This window comes from Notolepis coatsorum (genome assembly GCF_963971535.1).
Source record: "Notolepis coatsorum genome assembly, chromosome: 8".
Lineage (NCBI taxonomy): Eukaryota > Metazoa > Chordata > Actinopteri > Aulopiformes > Paralepididae > Notolepis > Notolepis coatsorum.
The window spans coordinates 132,036,357-132,058,161 of record NC_140172.1 but is presented as its reverse complement, the minus strand read 5'-3'; the positions used below and the strand labels follow the sequence as shown (position 1 = coordinate 132,058,161).

At 47.2% G+C, this 21,805-nt stretch overlaps 1 protein-coding gene across 1 annotated transcript in view; it reads left to right on the top strand.

Moving 5' to 3' along the window:
• Nucleotides 1-21,805, top strand: part of LOC311233577 (uncharacterized protein) — a 78,015-nt gene that overhangs the window by 33,148 nt on the left and 23,062 nt on the right. The window contains exons 14-15 of the mRNA XM_084320544.1: nt 1,557-1,955; nt 3,079-3,198. Of these exons, the coding sequence (XP_084176670.1) occupies nt 1,557-1,955; nt 3,079-3,198 (519 nt within the window). The remainder of the gene's footprint in view (nt 1-1,556; nt 1,956-3,078; nt 3,199-21,805) is intronic.

Genomic DNA, 21,805 nt, shown 5'->3' with positions numbered 1-21,805 from the left:
GCCGGCTGCAATGTGGACTAAGTCATACATAGCACAAGTCCCCTCCGGTACTTGAGGTAACAGCAGTCGCATCTTTTCACCTGCGCGGCGCGATTTTTCAGCGTCAGGGGTCTGCGCTTTAGAGGGGCGCCGCCCCCATCGCTTCCTGATTCTACTGCGCAGGCGCACCAACTGACCTGTAGGAGTCGCTGTCCACAACGCCCGATCCCCACCCATCAGTTTCCCACCACCTAATACTGCCAATGTGTATTAGTACGGACGACCAGCTAAACTGAAAGCAATGCTCGAACAGGCGAACCCAGCGTCTCCACTATTCGTGGTGAGCGCCTTGCCCACTGCACCACGTAGCCGCCCTCATACTAAACATTCTAAAAGACTGAGTTCATCCCAGACCAGGCATGGCTAGGGTAGGCCATAAGAGAGAGAGAGAATAGAGAAAAGACTATTCTCATGCACTTGATGATCTTTGACCTTTATGAGATCAGGGCCCTCATTTATCAATGGTGCGTACGCACAGATATGTGCATAAAAAGTGCGTACAATCATTTCTATGCAAAGTGTGGGATTTATCAAAATGAACGTGTGCTTAGACCGTGCATACATGTCACCAAGCGGTAGAATATGAAGACTGCAAGCAACATGAGACGGACTTTCATGCATTAGTTTCAACACTGACGTGTTCTGTATGAGTCTGACCCGTAATTCATTATAGCGACAGTAGTGTAATTATTGTCAAACCCTATAAATAGCATTCGGAATAGGTCTTTCTTTCCGAATGAATGCAGCGTTTATCTATATAGCGTTATCGGAATACTACGGGGTGCGCTGACTGCACTCCGTGGGGAGCTGTTTTCTATTTGCCGCAAATGCTTACAATCATGCACGAGCATAGACGGTAAGAACATTGGTATTTATGGGCGGCTAGGTGGCGTAGTGGGCAAGGCACTCGCCACCAATGTGGAGACGCTGGATTCGCGTGTTCGAATCCAGCTCTCCACATTGTTTTCAGTTTGGCTGGTCGTCCGTACTAATACAATTGGCAGTATTAGAGGGTGGGAAACTGATGGGTGGGGATCGGGCGTTGTGGACAGCGACTCCTACAGGTCGGTTGGTGCGCCTGCGCAGTAGAATCAGGAAGTGTCGGGGGCAGCGTGAGCCTCCCACGCGTTACTCCTCGCCACTGAGAGATCGAGCTGCGCAGGTGAAAATATGCGACTGCTGTTACCTCAAGTACCGGAGGGGACTTGTGCTATGTATGACTTAGTCCACATTGCAGCCGGCTTGTGGGAGGCAAGAAACAGCATTCGTGACAGGGGAGGGTTGAATTGGATGATACGAAATTGGGATGGGAGAAAATATAGAAAATGGGAGAAAAAGTGGATAAAAAAAAAAGAACATTGGTATTTATCAACACGGAGTGTGCATAGGACCTGTGCACGCACGGTTGATAAATCCCGATATTTCTGTGAGTAGAGACATTCTAAATTCCGTGCTAGGAACGAAAATAGAACACTTTCTATGCATTATTGATAAATGAGGGCCCTGGTGTCCTGCAGCTTGGCGGTGGTACCAGGACCAGGATGAGTGGGGGAGCGGAGGTTCCTCAGGGCGGTGGTACCAGGACCAGGAGGAGTGGGGGAGCGGAGGTTCCTCAGGGCGGTGGTACCAGGACCAGGAGGAGTGGGGGGGCGGAGGTTCCTCAGGGCGGTGGTACCGGGACCAGGAGGAGTGGGGGGGCGGAGGTTCCTCAGGGCGGTGGTACCGGGACCAGGAGGAGTGGGGGGGCGGAGGTTCCTCAGGGCGGTGGTACCGGGACCAGGAGGAGTGGGGGAGCGGAGGTTCCTCAGGGCTCGGTCAGGCTGCCTGCCTCGCTCACACAGGGCCTCTCCCCACAGGACCAGCAGCTGGCTTCCAGGGTTCAGTTCAACTTCTACCAGAACGGCTCACTGTTTCCAGTAAGTACTGCTCACAACTTCTACCAGAACGGCTCACTATTTCCAGTAAGTACTGCTCACAACATAATTCTCCTTTTCATAAAGCAGTATTTAGATGCTACTGTGAGAAAACCTTTGGTGATTATCCTGATTTAAGGTTTCTATGATAATTCTTCATAATGGGTTATGCAATTGTTTCATGGGTACATTAAACCCAGTTAAAACCATGGTCAAATTTCTATGTGAAAAAAGGGTTTTCCAAGTATGTCTAGGTTTAAAAAAATAAAAAAATAAAAAATATATATACATAACAACATATTGTTAACTCATTCAGCGCCAGCGTGTATCTCCATCCCTGCTGTCAATGGGCCACGCATTTTCACGTTGCGTCACGATGTTTGCAGAGCTATATCTATATTCTATATTATAGCTATGGAGACAATACTATGGCTCATTTGACAGTCACTATCTCTCGTCCAACATGTAAAAAAGAGTACATCTTTACATGTATACGTTTGCGTGTTATCCCGTGGTGAATATTGTATAGTTTCAGAGTGATCCGGGCTAATTCCTGGAAGCTGAGTTATGGAGCGCTATGTGCATTTTGCGAAAGTCGTTTGTGTTGCTTGCCTGGACACGATACTATTTCCAAATCAAAGGTATATAATAGGTATTATGTTTCATCATGAAGGCATCAAAGGGCTTACCTTTGCTAGGAGGTATTCCAAAATGAATATTCCAATTGCCTGATCGCGATTTCCAGTATTGATGTCCATCAGGGCCCTAACATGATATCGGACAAAATATGCATCAAGTGTGCTGGACGCGTTCCAAGTGGCTCGAATGAAGCCTTTCACTTGCCCGGGTACCATTTCTCCGCCCGGACCATATCAAATGTATACACACAGTGTGAAATAAGGTTTCAAAGGGTAGGCGATACTGCCACCTAGCAGGATTCGGCCGGCATTGCAATCTCGAGATCTCAGAATGAGTCCCAATGATACACCGAGGTCCATGATATAATATTAAAATCGAATAAAAGAAAAAACGTTAAACGATCGAAACGATCTCTATGTTGTCATTTGATAACTTTCTTAAAGTTTTCCTTATATTCTTGCCCTTTGTTCTGCCCTGCCCCCTGCAGGACGGAGGCCACCATGGCAGGCTGATCAGCGGCATCCTGGGAGCCAGTGTAGCCAACCTGTCAATCACAGGCCTGCGAGACCCCGTGGAAATACGCCTGAGGAACAAGGAACCCGTTCCAGTGAGTCTTCATTTAACATAGAACCCGTTCCAGTGAGTCTTCATTTAACATAGAACCCGTTCCAGTGAGTCTTAACACTACGTTTAACATAGAACCCGATCCAGTGAGTCTTAACACTACGTTTAACATAGAACCTGTTCCAGTGAGTCTTAACACTACGTTTAACATAGAACCTGATCCAGTGAGTCTTAACACTACGTTTAACATAGAACCTGTTCCAGTGAGTCTTAACACTACGTTTAACATAGAACCCGTTCCAGTGAGTCTGGACACTACGTTTAACATAGAACCTGTTCCAGTGAGTCTTAACATTACGTTTAACATAGAACCCGTTCCAGTGAGTCTGGACACTACGTTTAACATAGAACCCATTCCAGTGAGTCTTAACACTACGTTTATTAGAACCCGTTCCAGTGAGTCTGGACACTACGTTTATTAGAACCCGTTCCAGTGAGTCTTCATTTAACATAGAACCCGTTCCAGTGAGTCTGGACACTACGTTTAACATACAGTAGAACCCGTTCCAGTGAGTCTTAACACTACGTTTAACATAGAACCTGATCCAATGAGTCTTAACACTACGTTTAACAGAGAACCCGTTCCAGTGAGTCTTAACACTACGTTTAACATAGAATCTGATCCAGTGAGTCTTAACACTACGTTTAACAGTAGAACCCGTTCCAGTGAGTCTTAACACTACGTTTAACATAGAACCCGTTCCAGTGAGTCTTAACACTACGTTTAACATAGAACCCGTTCCAGTGAGTCTTCATTTAACATAGAACCTGTTCCAGTGAGTCTGGACACTACGTTTAACAGAGAACCTGTTCCAGTGAGTCTTAACACGTTTAACAGAGGGTTGTTGAAGACGAATATCTAAATTGCAAAACACTCAGATGAAAAGTGTGCCAACCCATCGATCAATCTGTGAGATCACCATCCATCCTGGTTTCAAGTCAACTAGCTAACGTACTGAAACAGAGCCTGCGGTGAACTAGCTAACGTACTGAAACAGAGCCTGCAGTGAACTAGCTAACGTACTGAAACAGAGCCTGCAGTGAACTAGCTAACGTACTGAAACAGAGTCTGCGGTGAACTAGCTAACGTACTGAAACAGAGCATGCGGTGAACTAGCTAACGTACTGAAACAGAGCTAGTGGTGAACTAGCTAACGTACTGAAACAGAGCCTGCAGTGAACTAGCTAACGTACTGAAATAGAGCATGCGGTGAACTAGCTAACGTACTGAAACAGCCTGCAGTGAACTAGCTAACGTACTGAAACAGAGCCTGAGGTGAACTAGCTAACGTACTGAAACAGAGCTAGTGGTGAACTAGCTAACGTACTGAAACAGAGCCTGCGGTGAACTAGCTAACGTACTGAAACAGAGCCTGCAGTGAACTAGCTAACGTACTGAAACAGAGCCTGCAGTGAACTAGCTAACGTACTGAAACAGAGCCTGAGGTGAACTAGCTAACGTACTGAAACAGAGCCTGCAGTGAACTAGCTAACGTACTGAAACAGAGCCTGCAGTGAACTAGCTAACGTACTGAAACAGAGCCTGCGGTGAACTAGCTAACGTACTGAAATAGAGCCTGCAGTGAACTAGCTAACGTACTGAAACAGAGCCTGTGGTGAACTAGCTAACGTACTGAAACAGAGCCTGCGTTGAACTAGCTAACGTACTGAAACAGAGCCTGCAGTGAACTAGCTAACGTACTGAAACAGAGCCTGCAGTGAACTAGCTAACGTACTGAAACAGAGCCTGCGGTGAACTAGCTAACGTACTGAAACAGAGCCTGTGGTGAACTAGCTAACGTACTGAAACAGAGCCTGAGGTGAACTAGCTAACGTACTGAAACAGAGCCTGTGGTGAACTAGCTAACGTACTGAAACAGAGCCTGCGGTGAACTAGCTAACGTACTGAAACAGAGCCTGCGTTGAACTAGCTAACGTACTGAAACAGAGCCTGCGGTGAACTAGCTAACGTACTGAAACAGAGCCTGCGGTGAACTAGCTAACATACTGAAACAGATCCTGTGGTGAACTAGCTAACGTACTGAAACAGAGCCTGCGGTGAACTAGCTAACGTACTGAAACAGAGCCTGCAGTGAACTAGCTAACGTACTGAAACAGAGCCTGCGGTGAACTAGCTAACGTACTGAAACAGAGCTAGTGGTGAACTAGCTAACGTACTGAAACAGAGCCTGCAGTGAACTAGCTAACGTACTGAAACAGAGCCTGCAGTGAACTAGCTAACGTACTGAAACAGAGCCTGCGGTGAACTAGCTAACGTACTGAAATAGAGCAGGAGGTGAACTAGCTAACGTACTGAAACAGAGCCTGCAGTGAACTAGCTAACGTACTGAAACAGAGCCTGTGGTGAACTAGCTAACGTACTGAAACAGAGCCTGCGGTGAACTAGCTAACGTACTGAAACAGAGCCTGCAGTGAACTAGCTAACGTACTGAAACAGAGCCTGCGGTGAACTAGCTAACGTACTGAAACAGAGCCTGCAGTGAACTAGCTAACGTACTGAAACAGAGCCTGCAGTGAACTAGCTAACGTACTGAAACAGAGCCTGCGGTGAACTAGCTAACGTACTGAAACAGAGCCTGCGGTGAACTAGCTAACGTACTGAAACAGAGCCTGCAGTGAACTAGCTAACGTACTGAAACAGAGCCTGCAGTGAACTAGCTAACGTACTGAAACAGAGCCTGTGGTGAACTAGCTAACGTACTGAAACAGAGCCTGCGTTGAACTAGCTAACATACTGAAACAGAGCCTGCAGTGAACTAGCTAACGTACTGAAACAGAGCCTGTGGTGAACTAGCTAACGTACTGAAACAGAGCCTGCGTTGAACTAGCTAACATACTGAAACGGAGCCTGAGGTGAACTAGCTAACGTACTGAAACAGAGCCTGTGGTGAACTAGCTAACGTACTGAAACAGAGCCTGCAGTGAACTAGCTAACGTACTGAAACAGAGCCTGTGGTGAACTAGCTAACGTACTGAAACAGAGCCTGCGGTGAACTAGCTAACGTACTGAAACAGAGCCTGTGGTGAACTAGCTAACGTACTGAAACAGAGCCTGCGGTGAACTAGCTAACGTACTGAAACAGAGCCTGCAGTGAACTAGCTAACGTACTGAAACAGAGCCTGAGGTGAACTAGCTAACGTACTGAAACGGAGCCTGCGTTGAACTAGCTAACGTACTGAAACAGAGCCTGCGGTGAACTAGCTAACGTACTGAAACAGAGCCTGCGGTGAACTAGCTAACGTACTGAAACAGAGCCTGCGGTGAACTAGCTAACGTACTGAAACAGAGCCTGCGGTGAACTAGCTAACGTACTGAAACAGAGCCTGCAGTGAACTAGCTAACGTACTGAAACAGAGTCTGCAGTGAACTAGCTAACGTACTGAAACAGAGCCTGCAGTGAACTAGCTAAAGTACTGAAACAGAGCCTGCAGTGAACTAGCTAACGTACTGAAACAGAGCCTGAGGTGAACTAGCTAACGTACTGAAACAGAGCCTGTGGTGAACTAGCTAACATACTGAAACAGAGCCTGTGGTGAACTAGCTAACGTACTGAAACAGAGCCTGCAGTGAACTAGCTAACGTACTGAAACAGAGCCTGCAGTGAACTAGCTAACGTACTGAAACAGAGCCTGTGGTGAACGAGCTAACGTACTGAAACAGAGCTAGTGGTGAACTAGCTAACCTACTGAAACAGAGCCTGCAGTGAACTAGCTAACGTACTGAAACAGAGCCTGCGGTGAACTAGCTAACGTACTGAAACAGAGCCGGAGGTGAACTAGCTAACGTACTGAAACAGAGCCGGAGGTGAACTAGCTAAAGTACTGAAACAGAGCCTGCGGTGAACTAGCTAACGTACTGAAACAGAGCCTGCAGTGAACTAGCTAACGTACTGAAACAGAGCCTGCAGTGAACTAGCTAACGTACTGAAACAGAGCCTGCATTGAACTAGCTAACGTACTGAAACAGAGCCTGTGGTGAACTAGCTAACGTACTGAAACAGAGCCTGCAGTGAACTAGCTAAAGTACTGAAACAGAGCCTGCGGTGAACTAGCTAACGTACTGAAACAGAGCCTGCAGTGAACTAGCTAACGTACTGAAACAGAGCCTGCATTGAACTAGCTAACGTACTGAAACAGAGCCTGCGTTGAACTAGCTAACGTACTGAAACAGAGCCTGCAGTGAACTAGCTAACGTACTGAAACAGAGCCTGCAGTGAACTAGCTAACGTACTGAAACAGAGCCTGCAGTGAACTAGCTAACGTACTGAAACAGAGCCTGTGGTGAACTAGCTAACGTACTGAAACAGAGCCTGCGGTGAACTAGCTAACGTACTGAAACAGAGCCTGCAGTGAACTAGCTAACGTACTGAAACAGAGCCTGCAGTGAACTAGCTAACGTACTGAAACAGAGCCTGCGGTGAACTAGCTAACGTACTGAAACAGAGCCTGCAGTGAACTAGCTAACGTACTGAAACAGAGCCTGCAGTGAACTAGCTAACGTACTGAAACAGAGCCTGCAGTGAACTAGCTAACGTACTGAAACAGAGCCTGCAGTGAACTAGCTAACGTACTGAAACAGAGCCTGCGGTGAACTAGCTAACGTACTGAAACAGAGCCTGTGGTGAACTAGCTAACGTACTGAAACAGAGCCTGCGGTGAACTAGCTAACGTACTGAAACAGAGCCTGCAGTGAACTAGCTAACGTACTGAAACAGAGCCTGCGTTGAACTAGCTAACGTACTGAAACAGAGCCTGCGGTGAACTAGCTAACGTACTGAAACAGAGCCTGTGGTGAACTAGCTAACGTACTGAAACAGAGCCTGAGGTGAACTAGCTAACGTACTGAAACAGAGCCTGTGGTGAACTAGCTAACGTACTGAAACAGAGCCTGCGGTGAACGAGCTAACGTACTGAAACAGAGTCTGTGGTGAACGAGCTAACGTACTGAAACAGAGCCTGCAGTGAACTAGCTAACGTACTGAAACAGAGCCTGCAGTGAACTAGCTAACGTACTGAAACGGAGCCTGCAGTGAACTAGCTAACGTACTGAAACAGAGCCTGCAGTGAACTAGCTAACGTACTGAAACAGAGCCTGCAGTGAACTAGCTAACCTAGTGAAACAGAGCCTGCAGTGAACTAGCTAACGTACTGAAACAGAGCCTGCAGTGAACTAGCTAACGTACTGAAACAGAGCCGGAGGTGAACTAGCTAACGTACTGAAACAGATCCTGTGGTGAACTAGCTAACGTACTGAAACAGAGCCTGCAGTGAACTAGCTAACGTACTGAAACAGAGCCTGCAGTGAACTAGCTAACGTACTGAAACAGATCCTGTGGTGAACTAGCTAACGTACTGAAACAGAGCCTGCGGTGAACTAGCTAACGTACTGAAACAGAGCCTGAGGTGAACTAGCTAACGTACTGAAACAGAGCCTGTGGTGAACTAGCTAACGTACTGAAACGGAGCCTGCGTTGAACTAGCTAACGTACTGAAACAGAGCCTGCAGTGAACTAGCTAACGTACTGAAACAGAGCCTGCGGTGAACTAGCTAACGTACTGAAACAGAGCCTGCGGTGAACTAGCTAACGTACTGAAACAGAGTCTGCAGTGAACTAGCTAACGTACTGAAACAGAGCCTGCAGTGAACTAGCTAACGTACTGAAACAGAGCCTGCAGTGAACTAGCTAACGTACTGAAACAGAGCCTGCAGTGAACTAGCTAACGTACTGAAACAGAGCCTGAGGTGAACTAGCTAACGTACTGAAACAGAGCCTGTGGTGAACTAGCTAACGTACTGAAACAGAGCCTGTGGTGAACTAGCTAACATACTGAAACAGAGCCTGTGGTGAACTAGCTAACGTACTGAAACAGAGCCTGCAGTGAACTAGCTAACGTACTGAAACAGAGCCTGCAGTGAACTAGCTAACGTACTGAAACAGAGCCTGCAGTGAACTAGCTAACGTACTGAAACAGAGCCTGCAGTGAACTAGCTAACGTACTGAAACAGAGCCTGAGGTGAACTAGCTAACGTACTGAAACAGAGCCTGTGGTGAACTAGCTAACGTACTGAAACAGTGCCGGAGGTGAACTAGCTAACATACTGAAACAGAGCCTGTGGTGAACTAGCTAACGTACTGAAACAGAGCCTGCAGTGAACTAGCTAACGTACTGAAACAGAGCCTGCAGTGAACTAGCTAACGTACTGAAATAGAGTCTGTGGTGAACTAGCTAACGTACTGAAACAGAGTCTGTGGTGAACTAGCTAACGTACTGAAACAGAGCCTGCAGTGAACTAGCTAACGTACTGAAACAGAGCCTGCAGTGAACTAGCTAACGTACTGAAACAGAGCCTGCGGTGAACTAGCTAACGTACTGAAACAGAGCCTGCAGTGAACTAGCTAACGTACTGAAACAGAGCCTGCAGTGAACTAGCTAACGTACTGAAACAGAGCCTGCAGTGAACTAGCTAACGTACTGAAACAGAGCCTGCGGTGAACTAGCTAACGTACTGAAACAGAGCCTGTGGTGAACTAGCTAACGTACTGAAACAGAGCCTGTGGTGAACTAGCTAACGTACTGAAACAGAGCCTGTGGTGAACTAGCTAACGTACTGAAACAGAGCCTGTGGTGAACTAGCTAACGTACTGAAACAGAGCCTGCAGTGAACTAGCTAACGTACTGAAACAGAGCCTGCAGTGAACTAGCTAACGTACTGAAACGGAGCCGGTGGTGAACTAGCTAACGTACTGAAACAGAGCCTGCAGTGAACTAGCTAACGTACTGAAACAGAGCCTGTGGTGAACTAGCTAACGTACTGAAACAGAGCCTGCGGTGAACTAGCTAACGTACTGAAACAGAGCCTGTGGTGAACTAGCTAACGTACTGAAACAGAGCCTGCAGTGAACTAGCTAACGTACTGAAACAGAGCCTGCAGTGAACTAGCTAACGTACTGAAACAGAGCCTGCGGTGAACTAGCTAACGTACTGAAACAGAGCCTGCAGTGAACTAGCTAACGTACAGAAACAGAGCCTGCAGTGAACTAGCTAACGTACTGAAACAGAGCCTGAGGTGAACTAGCTAACGTACTGAAACAGAGCCTGCAGTGAACTAGCTAACGTACTGAAACAGAGCCTGCAGTGAACTAGCTAACGTACTGAAACAGAGCCTGCGGTGAACTAGCTAACGTACTGAAACAGAGCCTGTGGTGAACTAGCTAACGTACTGAAACAGAGCCTGAGGTGAACTAGCTAACGTACTGAAACAGAGCCTGTGGTGAACTAGCTAACGTACTGAAACAGAGCCTGCGGTGAACTAGCTAAAGTACTGAAACAGAGCCTGCGTTGAACTAGCTAACGTACTGAAACAGAGCCTGCGGTGAACTAGCTAACGTACTGAAACAGAGCCTGCGGTGAACTAGCTAACGTACTGAAACAGAGCCTGCAGTGAACTAGCTAACGTACTGAAACAGAGCCTGCGGTGAACTAGCTAACGTACTGAAACAGAGCTAGTGGTGAACTAGCTAACCTACTGAAACAGAGCCTGCAGTGAACTAGCTAACGTACTGAAACAGAGCCTGCAGTGAACTAGCTAACGTACTGAAACAGAGCCTGCGGTGAACTAGCTAACGTACTGAAATAGAGCAGGAGGTGAACTAGCTAACGTACTGAAACAGAGCCTGCAGTGAACTAGCTAACGTACTGAAACAGAGCCTGTGGTGAACTAGCTAACGTACTGAAACAGAGCCTGAGGTGAACTAGCTAACGTACTGAAACAGAGCCTGCAGTGAACTAGCTAACGTACTGAAATAGAGCCTGCGGTGAACTAGCTAACGTACTGAAACAGAGCCTGTGGTGAACTAGCTAACGTACTGAAACAGAGCCTGTGGTGAACTAGCTAACGTACTGAAACAGAGCCTGAGGTGAACTAGCTAACGTACTGAAACAGATCCTGTGGTGAACTAGCTAACGTACTGAAACAGAGCCTGCAGTGAACTAGCTAACGTACTGAAACAGAGCCTGCGGTGAACTAGCTAACGTACTGAAACAGAGCCTGCAGTGAACTAGCTAACGTACTGAAACAGAGCCTGCAGTGAACTAGCTAACGTACTGAAACAGAGCCTGTGGTGAACTAGCTAACGTACTGAAACAGAGCCTGCGTTGAACTAGCTAACATACTGAAACGGAGCCTGAGGTGAACTAGCTAACGTACTGAAACAGAGCCTGTGGTGAACTAGCTAACGTACTGAAACAGAGCCTGTGGTGAACTAGCTAACGTACTGAAACAGAGCCTGCGGTTAACTAGCTAACGTACTGAAACAGAGCCTGCGGTTAACTAGCTAACGTACTGAAACAGAGCCTGAGGTGAACTAGCTAACGTACTGAAACGGAGCCTGCGTTGAACTAGCTAACGTACTGAAACAGAGCCTGCGGTGAACTAGCTAACATACTGAAACAGAGCCTGTGGTGAACTAGCTAACGTACTGAAACAGAGCCTGTGGTGAACTAGCTAACGTACTGAAACAGAGCCTGCGGTTAACTAGCTAACGTACTGAAACAGAGCCTGCGGTTAACTAGCTAACGTACTGAAACAGAGCCTGAGGTGAACTAGCTAACGTACTGAAACGGAGCCTGCGTTGAACTAGCTAACGTACTGAAACAGAGCCTGCGGTGAACTAGCTAACGTACTGAAACAGAGCCTGCGGTGAACTAGCTAACGTACTGAAACAGAGCCTGCAGTGAACTAGCTAACGTACTGAAACAGAGCCTGCGGTGAACTAGCTAACGTACTGAAACAGAGCCTGCGGTGAACTAGCTAACATACTGAAACAGAGCCTGCAGTGAACTAGCTAACGTACTGAAACAGAGCCTGCAGTGAACTAGCTAACGTACTGAAACAGAGCCTGAGGTGAACTAGCTAACGTACTGAAACAGAGCCTGTGGTGAACTAGCTAACGTACTGAAACAGAGCCTGCAGTGAACTAGCTAACGTACTGAAACAGAGCCTGCAGTGAACTAGCTAACGTACTGAAACAGAGCCTGAGGTGAACTAGCTAACGTACTGAAACAGAGCCTGCAGTGAACTAGCTAACGTACTGAAACAGAGCCTGCGGTGAACTAGCTAACGTACTGAAACAGAGCCTGCAGTGAACTAGCTAACGTACTGAAACAGAGCCGGAGGTGAACTAGCTAAAGTACTGAAACAGAGCCTGCGGTGAACTAGCTAACGTACTGAAACAGAGCCTGCAGTGAACTAGCTAACGTACTGAAACAGAGCCTGCAGTGAACTAGCTAACGTACTGAAACAGAGCCTGCATTGAACTAGCTAACGTACTGAAACAGAGCCTGTGGTGAACTAGCTAACGTACTGAAACAGAGCCTGCAGTGAACTAGCTAAAGTACTGAAACAGAGCCTGCGGTGAACTAGCTAACGTACTGAAACAGAGCCTGCAGTGAACTAGCTAACGTACTGAAACAGAGCCTGCATTGAACTAGCTAACGTACTGAAACAGAGCCTGTGTTGAACTAGCTAACATACTGAAACAGAGCCTGCAGTGAACTAGCTAACGTACTGAAACAGAGCCTGCAGTGAACTAGCTAACGTACTGAAACAGAGCCTGCAGTGAACTAGCTAACGTACTGAAACAGAGCCTGCGGTGAACTAGCTAACGTACTGAAACAGAGCCTGCGGTGAACTAGCTAACGTACTGAAACAGAGCCTGCAGTGAACTAGCTAACGTACTGAAACAGAGCCTGCAGTGAACTAGCTAACGTACTGAAACAGAGCCTGTGGTGAACTAGCTAACGTACTGAAACAGAGCCTGCGGTGAACTAGCTAACGTACTGAAACAGAGCCTGCAGTGAACTAGCTAACGTACTGAAACAGAGCCTGCGTTGAACTAGCTAACGTACTGAAACAGAGCCTGCGGTGAACTAGCTAACGTACTGAAACAGAGCCTGTGGTGAACTAGCTAACGTACTGAAACAGAGCCTGCGGTGAACGAGCTAACGTACTGAAACAGAGTCTGTGGTGAACGAGCTAACGTACTGAAACAGAGCCTGCAGTGAACTAGCTAACGTACTGAAACAGAGCCTGCAGTGAACTAGCTAACGTACTGAAACGGAGCCTGCAGTGAACTAGCTAACGTACTGAAACAGAGCCTGCAGTGAACTAGCTAACGTACTGAAACAGAGCCTGCAGTGAACTAGCTAACCTAGTGAAACAGAGCCTGCAGTGAACTAGCTAACGTACTGAAACAGAGCCTGCAGTGAACTAGCTAACGTACTGAAACAGAGCCTGCAGTGAACTAGCTAACGTACTGAAACAGAGCCTGCAGTGAACTAGCTAACGTACTGAAACAGAGCCTGCAGTGAACTAGCTAACGTACTGAAACAGAGCCTGCAGTGAACTAGCTAACGTACTGAAACAGAGCCTGCAGTGAACTAGCTAACGTACTGAAACAGAGCCTGAGGTGAACTAGCTAACGTACTGAAACAGAGCCTGTGGTGAACTAGCTAACATACTGAAACAGAGCCTGTGGTGAACTAGCTAACGTACTGAAACAGAGCCTGCAGTGAACTAGCTAACGTACTGAAACAGAGCCTGCAGTGAACTAGCTAACGTACTGAAATAGAGTCTGTGGTGAACTAGCTAACGTACTGAAACAGAGTCTGTGGTGAACTAGCTAACGTACTGAAACAGAGCCTGCAGTGAACTAGCTAACGTACTGAAACAGAGCCTGCAGTGAACTAGCTAACGTACTGAAACAGAGCCTGCGGTGAACTAGCTAACGTACTGAAACAGAGCCTGCAGTGAACTAGCTAACGTACTGAAACAGAGCCTGCAGTGAACTAGCTAACGTACTGAAACAGAGCCTGCAGTGAACTAGCTAACGTACTGAAACAGAGCCTGCGGTGAACTAGCTAACGTACTGAAACAGAGCCTGTGGTGAACTAGCTAACGTACTGAAACAGAGCCTGTGGTGAACTAGCTAACGTACTGAAACAGAGCCTGTGGTGAACTAGCTAACGTACTGAAACAGAGCCTGTGGTGAACTAGCTAACGTACTGAAACAGAGCCTGCAGTGAACTAGCTAACGTACTGAAACAGAGCCTGCAGTGAACTAGCTAACGTACTGAAACAGAGCCTGCGGTGAACTAGCTAACGTACTGAAACAGAGCCTGCAGTGAACTAGCTAACGTACTGAAACGGAGCCGGTGGTGAACTAGCTAACGTACTGAAACAGAGCCTGCAGTGAACTAGCTAACGTACTGAAACAGAGCCTGTGGTGAACTAGCTAACGTACTGAAACAGAGCCTGCGGTGAACTAGCTAACGTACTGAAACAGAGCCTGTGGTGAACTAGCTAACGTACTGAAACAGAGCCTGCAGTGAACTAGCTAACGTACTGAAACAGAGCCTGCAGTGAACTAGCTAACGTACTGAAACAGAGCCTGCGGTGAACTAGCTAACGTACTGAAACAGAGCCTGCAGTGAACTAGCTAACGTACAGAAACAGAGCCTGCAGTGAACTAGCTAACGTACTGAAACAGAGCCTGAGGTGAACTAGCTAACGTACTGAAACAGAGCCTGCAGTGAACTAGCTAACGTACTGAAACAGAGCCTGCAGTGAACTAGCTAACGTACTGAAACAGAGCCTGCGGTGAACTAGCTAACGTACTGAAATAGAGCCTGCAGTGAACTAGCTAACGTACTGAAACAGAGCCTGTGGTGAACTAGCTAACGTACTGAAACAGAGCCTGCGTTGAACTAGCTAACGTACTGAAACAGAGCCTGCAGTGAACTAGCTAACGTACTGAAACAGAGCCTGCAGTGAACTAGCTAACGTACTGAAACAGAGCCTGCAGTGAACTAGCTAACGTACTGAAACAGAGCCTGCAGTGAACTAGCTAACGTACTGAAACAGAGCCTGCGGTGAACTAGCTAACGTACTGAAACAGAGCCTGCGGTGAACTAGCTAACGTACTGAAACAGAGCCTGCGGTGAACTAGCTAACGTACTGAAACAGAGCCTGTGGTGAACTAGCTAACGTACTGAAACAGAGCCTGAGGTGAACTAGCTAACGTACTGAAACAGAGCCTGTGGTGAACTAGCTAACGTACTGAAACAGAGCCTGCGGTGAACTAGCTAAAGTACTGAAACAGAGCCTGCGTTGAACTAGCTAACGTACTGAAACAGAGCCTGCGGTGAACTAGCTAACGTACTGAAACAGAGCCTGCGGTGAACTAGCTAACGTACTGAAACAGAGCCTGCAGTGAACTAGCTAACGTACTGAAACAGAGCCTGCGGTGAACTAGCTAACGTACTGAAACAGAGCTAGTGGTGAACTAGCTAACCTACTGAAACAGAGCCTGCAGTGAACTAGCTAACGTACTGAAACAGAGCCTGCAGTGAACTAGCTAACGTACTGAAACAGAGCCTGCGGTGAACTAGCTAACGTACTGAAATAGAGCAGGAGGTGAACTAGCTAACGTACTGAAACAGAGCCTGCAGTGAACTAGCTAACGTACTGAAACAGAGCCTGTGGTGAACTAGCTAACGTACTGAAACAGAGCCTGAGGTGAACTAGCTAACGTACTGAAACAGAGCCTGCAGTGAACTAGCTAACGTACTGAAATAGAGCCTGCGGTGAACTAGCTAACGTACTGAAACAGAGCCTGTGGTGAACTAGCTAACGTACTGAAACAGAGCCTGTGGTGAACTAGCTAACGTACTGAAACAGAGCCTGAGGTGAACTAGCTAACGTACTGAAACAGATCCTGTGGTGAACTAGCTAACGTACTGAAACAGAGCCTGCAGTGAACTAGCTAACGTACTGAAACAGAGCCTGCGGTGAACTAGCTAACGTACTGAAACAGAGCCTGCAGTGAACTAGCTAACGTACTGAAACAGAGCCTGCAGTGAACTAGCTAACGTACTGAAACAGAGCCTGTGGTGAACTAGCTAACGTACTGAAACAGAGCCTGCGTTGAACTAGCTAACATACTGAAACGGAGCCTGAGGTGAACTAGCTAACGTACTGAAACAGAGCCTGTGGTGAACTAGCTAACGTACTGAAACAGAGCCTGCAGTGAACTAGCTAACGTACTGAAACAGAGCCTGTGGTGAACTAGCTAACGTACTGAAACAGAGCCTGCGGTTAACTAGCTAACGTACTGAAACAGAGCCTGAGGTGAACTAGCTAACGTACTGAAACGGAGCCTGCGTTGAACTAGCTAACGTACTGAAACAGAGCCTGCGGTGAACTAGCTAACGTACTGAAACAGAGCCTGCGGTGAACTAGCTAACGTACTGAAACAGAGCCTGCAGTGAACTAGCTAACGTACTGAAACAGAGCCTGCGGTGAACTAGCTAACGTACTGAAACAGAGCCTGCGGTGAACTAGCTAACATACTGAAACAGAGCCTGCAGTGAACTAGCTAACGTACTGAAACAGAGCCTGCAGTGAACTAGCTAACGTACTGAAACAGAGCCTGAGGTGAACTAGCTAACGTACTGAAACAGAGCCTGTGGTGAACTAGCTAACGTACTGAAACAGAGCCTGCAGTGAACTAGCTAACGTACTGAAACAGAGCCTGCAGTGAACTAGCTAACGTACTGAAACAGAGCCTGAGGTGAACTAGCTAACGTACTGAAACAGAGCCTGCAGTGAACTAGCTAACGTACTGAAACAGAGCCTGCGGTGAACTAGCTAACGTACTGAAACAGAGCCTGCAGTGAACTAGCTAACGTACTGAAACAGAGCCGGAGGTGAACTAGCTAAAGTACTGAAACAGAGCCTGCGGTGAACTAGCTAACGTACTGAAACAGAGCCTGCAGTGAACTAGCTAACGTACTGAAACAGAGCCTGCAGTGAACTAGCTAACGTACTGAAACAGAGCCTGCATTGAACTAGCTAACGTACTGAAACAGAGCCTGTGGTGAACTAGCTAACGTACTGAAACAGAGCCTGCAGTGAACTAGCTAAAGTACTGAAACAGAGCCTGCGGTGAACTAGCTAACGTACTGAAACAGAGCCTGCAGTGAACTAGCTAACGTACTGAAACAGAGCCTGCATTGAACTAGCTAACGTACTGAAACAGAGCCTGTGTTGAACTAGCTAACATACTGAAACAGAGCCTGCAGTGAACTAGCTAACGTACTGAAACAGAGCCTGCAGTGAACTAGCTAACGTACTGAAACAGAGCCTGCAGTGAACTAGCTAACGTACTGAAACAGAGCCTGCGGTGAACTAGCTAACGTACTGAAACAGAGCCTGCGGTGAACTAGCTAACGTACTGAAACAGAGCCTGCAGTGAACTAGCTAACGTACTGAAACAGAGCCTGCAGTGAACTAGCTAACGTACTGAAACAGAGCCTGTGGTGAACTAGCTAACGTACTGAAACAGAGCCTGCGGTGAACTAGCTAACGTACTGAAACAGAGCCTGCAGTGAACTAGCTAACGTACTGAAACAGAGCCTGCGTTGAACTAGCTAACGTACTGAAACAGAGCCTGCGGTGAACTAGCTAACGTACTGAAACAGAGCCTGTGGTGAACTAGCTAACGTACTGAAACAGAGCCTGCGGTGAACGAGCTAACGTACTGAAACAGAGTCTGTGGTGAACGAGCTAACGTACTGAAACAGAGCCTGCAGTGAACTAGCTAACGTACTGAAACAGAGCCTGCAGTGAACTAGCTAACGTACTGAAACGGAGCCTGCAGTGAACTAGCTAACGTACTGAAACAGAGCCTGCAGTGAACTAGCTAACGTACTGAAACAGAGCCTGCAGTGAACTAGCTAACCTAGTGAAACAGAGCCTGCAGTGAACTAGCTAACGTACTGAAACAGAGCCTGCAGTGAACTAGCTAACGTACTGAAACAGAGCCTGCAGTGAACTAGCTAACGTACTGAAACAGAGCCTGCAGTGAACTAGCTAACGTACTGAAACAGAGCCTGTGGTGAACTAGCTAACGTACTGAAACAGAGCCTGCGGTGAACTAGCTAACGTACTGAAACAGAGCCTGAGGTGAACTAGCTAACGTACTGAAACAGAGCCTGTGGTGAACTAGCTAACGTACTGAAACGGAGCCTGCGTTGAACTAGCTAACGTACTGAAACAGAGCCTGCAGTGAACTAGCTAACGTACTGAAACAGAGCCTGCGGTGAACTAGCTAACGTACTGAAACAGAGCCTGCGGTGAACTAGCTAACGTACTGAAATAGAGCCTGCGGTGAACTAGCTAACGTACTGAAACAGAGTCTGCAGTGAACTAGCTAACGTACTGAAATAGAGCCTGCGGTGAACTAGCTAACGTACTGAAACAGAGTCTGCAGTGAACTAGCTAACGTACTGAAACAGAGCCTGCAGTGAACTAGCTAACGTACTGAAACAGAGCCTGCAGTGAACTAGCTAACGTACTGAAACAGAGCCTGCAGTGAACTAGCTAACATACTGAAACAGAGCCTGCAGTGAACTAGCTAACCTACTGAAACAGAGCCTGCAGTGAACTAGCTAACGTACTGAAACAGAGCCTGAGGTGAACTAGCTAACGTACTGAAACAGAGCCTGTGGTGAACTAGCTAACGTACTGAAACAGAGCCTGCAGTGAACTAGCTAACGTACTGAAACAGAGCCTGCAGTGAACTAGCTAACGTACTGAAACAGAGCCTGAGGTGAACTAGCTAACGTACTGAAACAGAGCCTGCAGTGAACTAGCTAACGTACTGAAACAGAGCCTGCAGTGAACTAGCTAACGTACTGAAACAGAGCCTGCAGTGAACTAGCTAACGTACTGAAACAGAGCCTGTGGTGAACTAGCTAACGTACTGAAACAGAGCCTGTGGTGAACTAGCTAACGTACTGAAACAGTGCCGGAGGTGAACTAGCTAACATACTGAAACAGAGCCTGTGGTGAACTAGCTAACGTACTGAAACAGAGTCTGCAGTGAACTAGCTAACGTACTGAAACAGAGCCTGCAGTGAACTAGCTAACGTACTGAAATAGAGTCTGTGGTGAACTAGCTAACGTACTGAAACAGAGTCTGTGGTGAACTAGCTAACATACTGAAACAGAGCCTGCAGTGAACTAGCTAACGTACTGAAACAGAGCCTGCGGTGAACTAGCTAACGTACTGAAACAGAGCCTGCAGTGAACTAGCTAACGTACTGAAACAGAGCCTGCAGTGAACTAGCTAACGTACTGAAACAGAGCCTGCAGTGAACTAGCTAACGTACTGAAACAGAGCCTGCGGTGAACTAGCTAACGTACTGAAACAGAGCCTGTGGTGAACTAGCTAACGTACTGAAACAGAGCCTGTGGTGAACTAGCTAACGTACTGAAACAGAGCCTGTGGTGAACTAGCTAACGTACTGAAACAGAGCCTGTGGTGAACTAGCTAACGTACTGAAACAGAGCCTGCGGTGAACTAGCTAACGTACTGAAACAGAGCCTGTGGTGAACTAGCTAACGTACTGAAACAGAGCCTGTGGTGAACTAGCTAACGTACTGAAACAGAGCCTGTGGTGAACTAGCTAACGTACTGAAACGGAGCCTGCAGTGAACTAGCTAACGTACTGAAACAGAGCCTGCAGTGAACTAGCTAACGTACTGAAACGGAGCCGGTGGTGAACTAGCTAACGTACTGAAACAGAGCCTGCAGTGAACTAGCTAACGTACTGAAACAGAGCCTGCAGTGAACTAGCTAACGTACTGAAACAGAGCCTGCAGTGAACTAGCTAACGTACTGAAACAGAGCCTGTGGTGAACTAGCTAACGTACTGAAACAGAGCCTGCGGTGAACTAGCTAACGTACTGAAACAGAGCCTGTGGTGAACTAGCTAACGTACTGAAACAGAGCCTGCAGTGAACTAGCTAACGTACTGAAACAGAGCCTGCAGTGAACTAGCTAACGTACTGAAACAGAGCCTGCGGTGAACTAGCTAACGTACTGAAACAGAGCCTGCAGTGAACTAGCTAACGTACTGAAACAGAGCCTGCAGTGAACTAGCTAACGTACTGAAACAGAGCCTGTGGTGAACTAGCTAACGTACTGAAACAGAGCCTGTGGTGAACTAGCTAACGTACTGAAACAGAGCCTGTGGTGAACTAGCTAACGTACTGAAACAGAGCCTGCAGTGAACTAGCTAACGTACTGAAACAGAGCCTGTGGTGAACTAGCTAACGTACTGAAACAGAGCCTGTGGTGAACTAGCTAACGTACTGAAACAGAGCTAGTGTGAACTAGCTAACGTACTGAAACAGAGCCTGCGGTGAACTAGCTAACGTACTGAAACAGAGCCTGCAGTGAACGAGCTAACGTACTGAAACAGAGCCTGTGGTGAACTAGCTAACGTACTGAAACAGAGCCTGTGGTGAACTAGCTAACGTACTGAAACAGAGCCTGCAGTGAACTAGCTAACGTACTGAAACAGAGCCTGCGGTGAACTAGCTAACGTACTGAAACAGAGCCTGCAGTGAACTAGCTAACGTACTGAAATAGAGCCTGCAGTGAACTAGCTAACGTACTGAAACAGAGCCTGTGGTGAACTAGCTAACGTACTGAAACAGAGCCGGAGGTGAACTAGCTAACGTACTGAAACAGAGCCTGCAGTGAACTAGCTAACGTACTGAAACAGAGCCTGCGGTGAACTAGCTAACGTACTGAAACAGAGCCTGTGGTGAACTAGCTAACGTACTGAAACAGAGCCTGCAGTGAACTAGCTAACGTACTGAAACAGAGCTAGTGGTGAACTAGCTAACGTACTGAAACAGAGCTAGTGGTGAACTAGCTAACGTACTGAAACAGAGCCTGCAGTGAACTAGCTAACATACTGAAATAGAGCCTGCGGTGAACTAGCTAACGTACTGAAACAGAGCCTGCGTTGAACTAGCTAACGTACTGAAACAGAGCCTGCAGTGAACTAGCTAACGTACTGAAACAGAGCCTGCAGTGAACTAGCTAACGTACTGAAACAGAGCCTGCAGTGAACTAGCTAACGTACTGAAACAGAGCCTGCGGTGAACTAGCTAACGTACTGAAACAGAGCCTGCAGTGAACTAGCTAACGTACTGAAACAGAGCCTGCAGTGAACTAGCTAACGTACTGAAACAGAGCCTGCAGTGAACTAGCTAACGTACTGAAACAGAGCCTGTGGTGAACTAGCTAACGTACTGAAACAGAGCCTGCAGTGAACTAGCTAACGTACTGAAACAGAGCCTGCAGTGAACTAGCTAACGTACTGAAACAGAGCCTGCAGTGAACTAGCTAACGTACTGAAACAGAGCCTGCAGTGAACTAGCTAACGTACTGAAACAGAGCCTGTGGTGAACTAGCTAACGTACTGAAACAGAGCCTGCGGTGAACTAGCTAACGTACTGAAACAGAGCCTGTGGTGAACTAGCTAACGTACTGAAACAGAGCCTGTGGTGAACTAGCTAACGTACTGAAACAGAGCCTGTGGTGAACTAGCTAACGTACTGAAACAGAGCCTGTGGTGAACTAGCTAACGTACTGAAACAGAGCCTGCAGTGAACGAGCTAACGTACTGAAATAGAGCCTGCGGTGAACTAG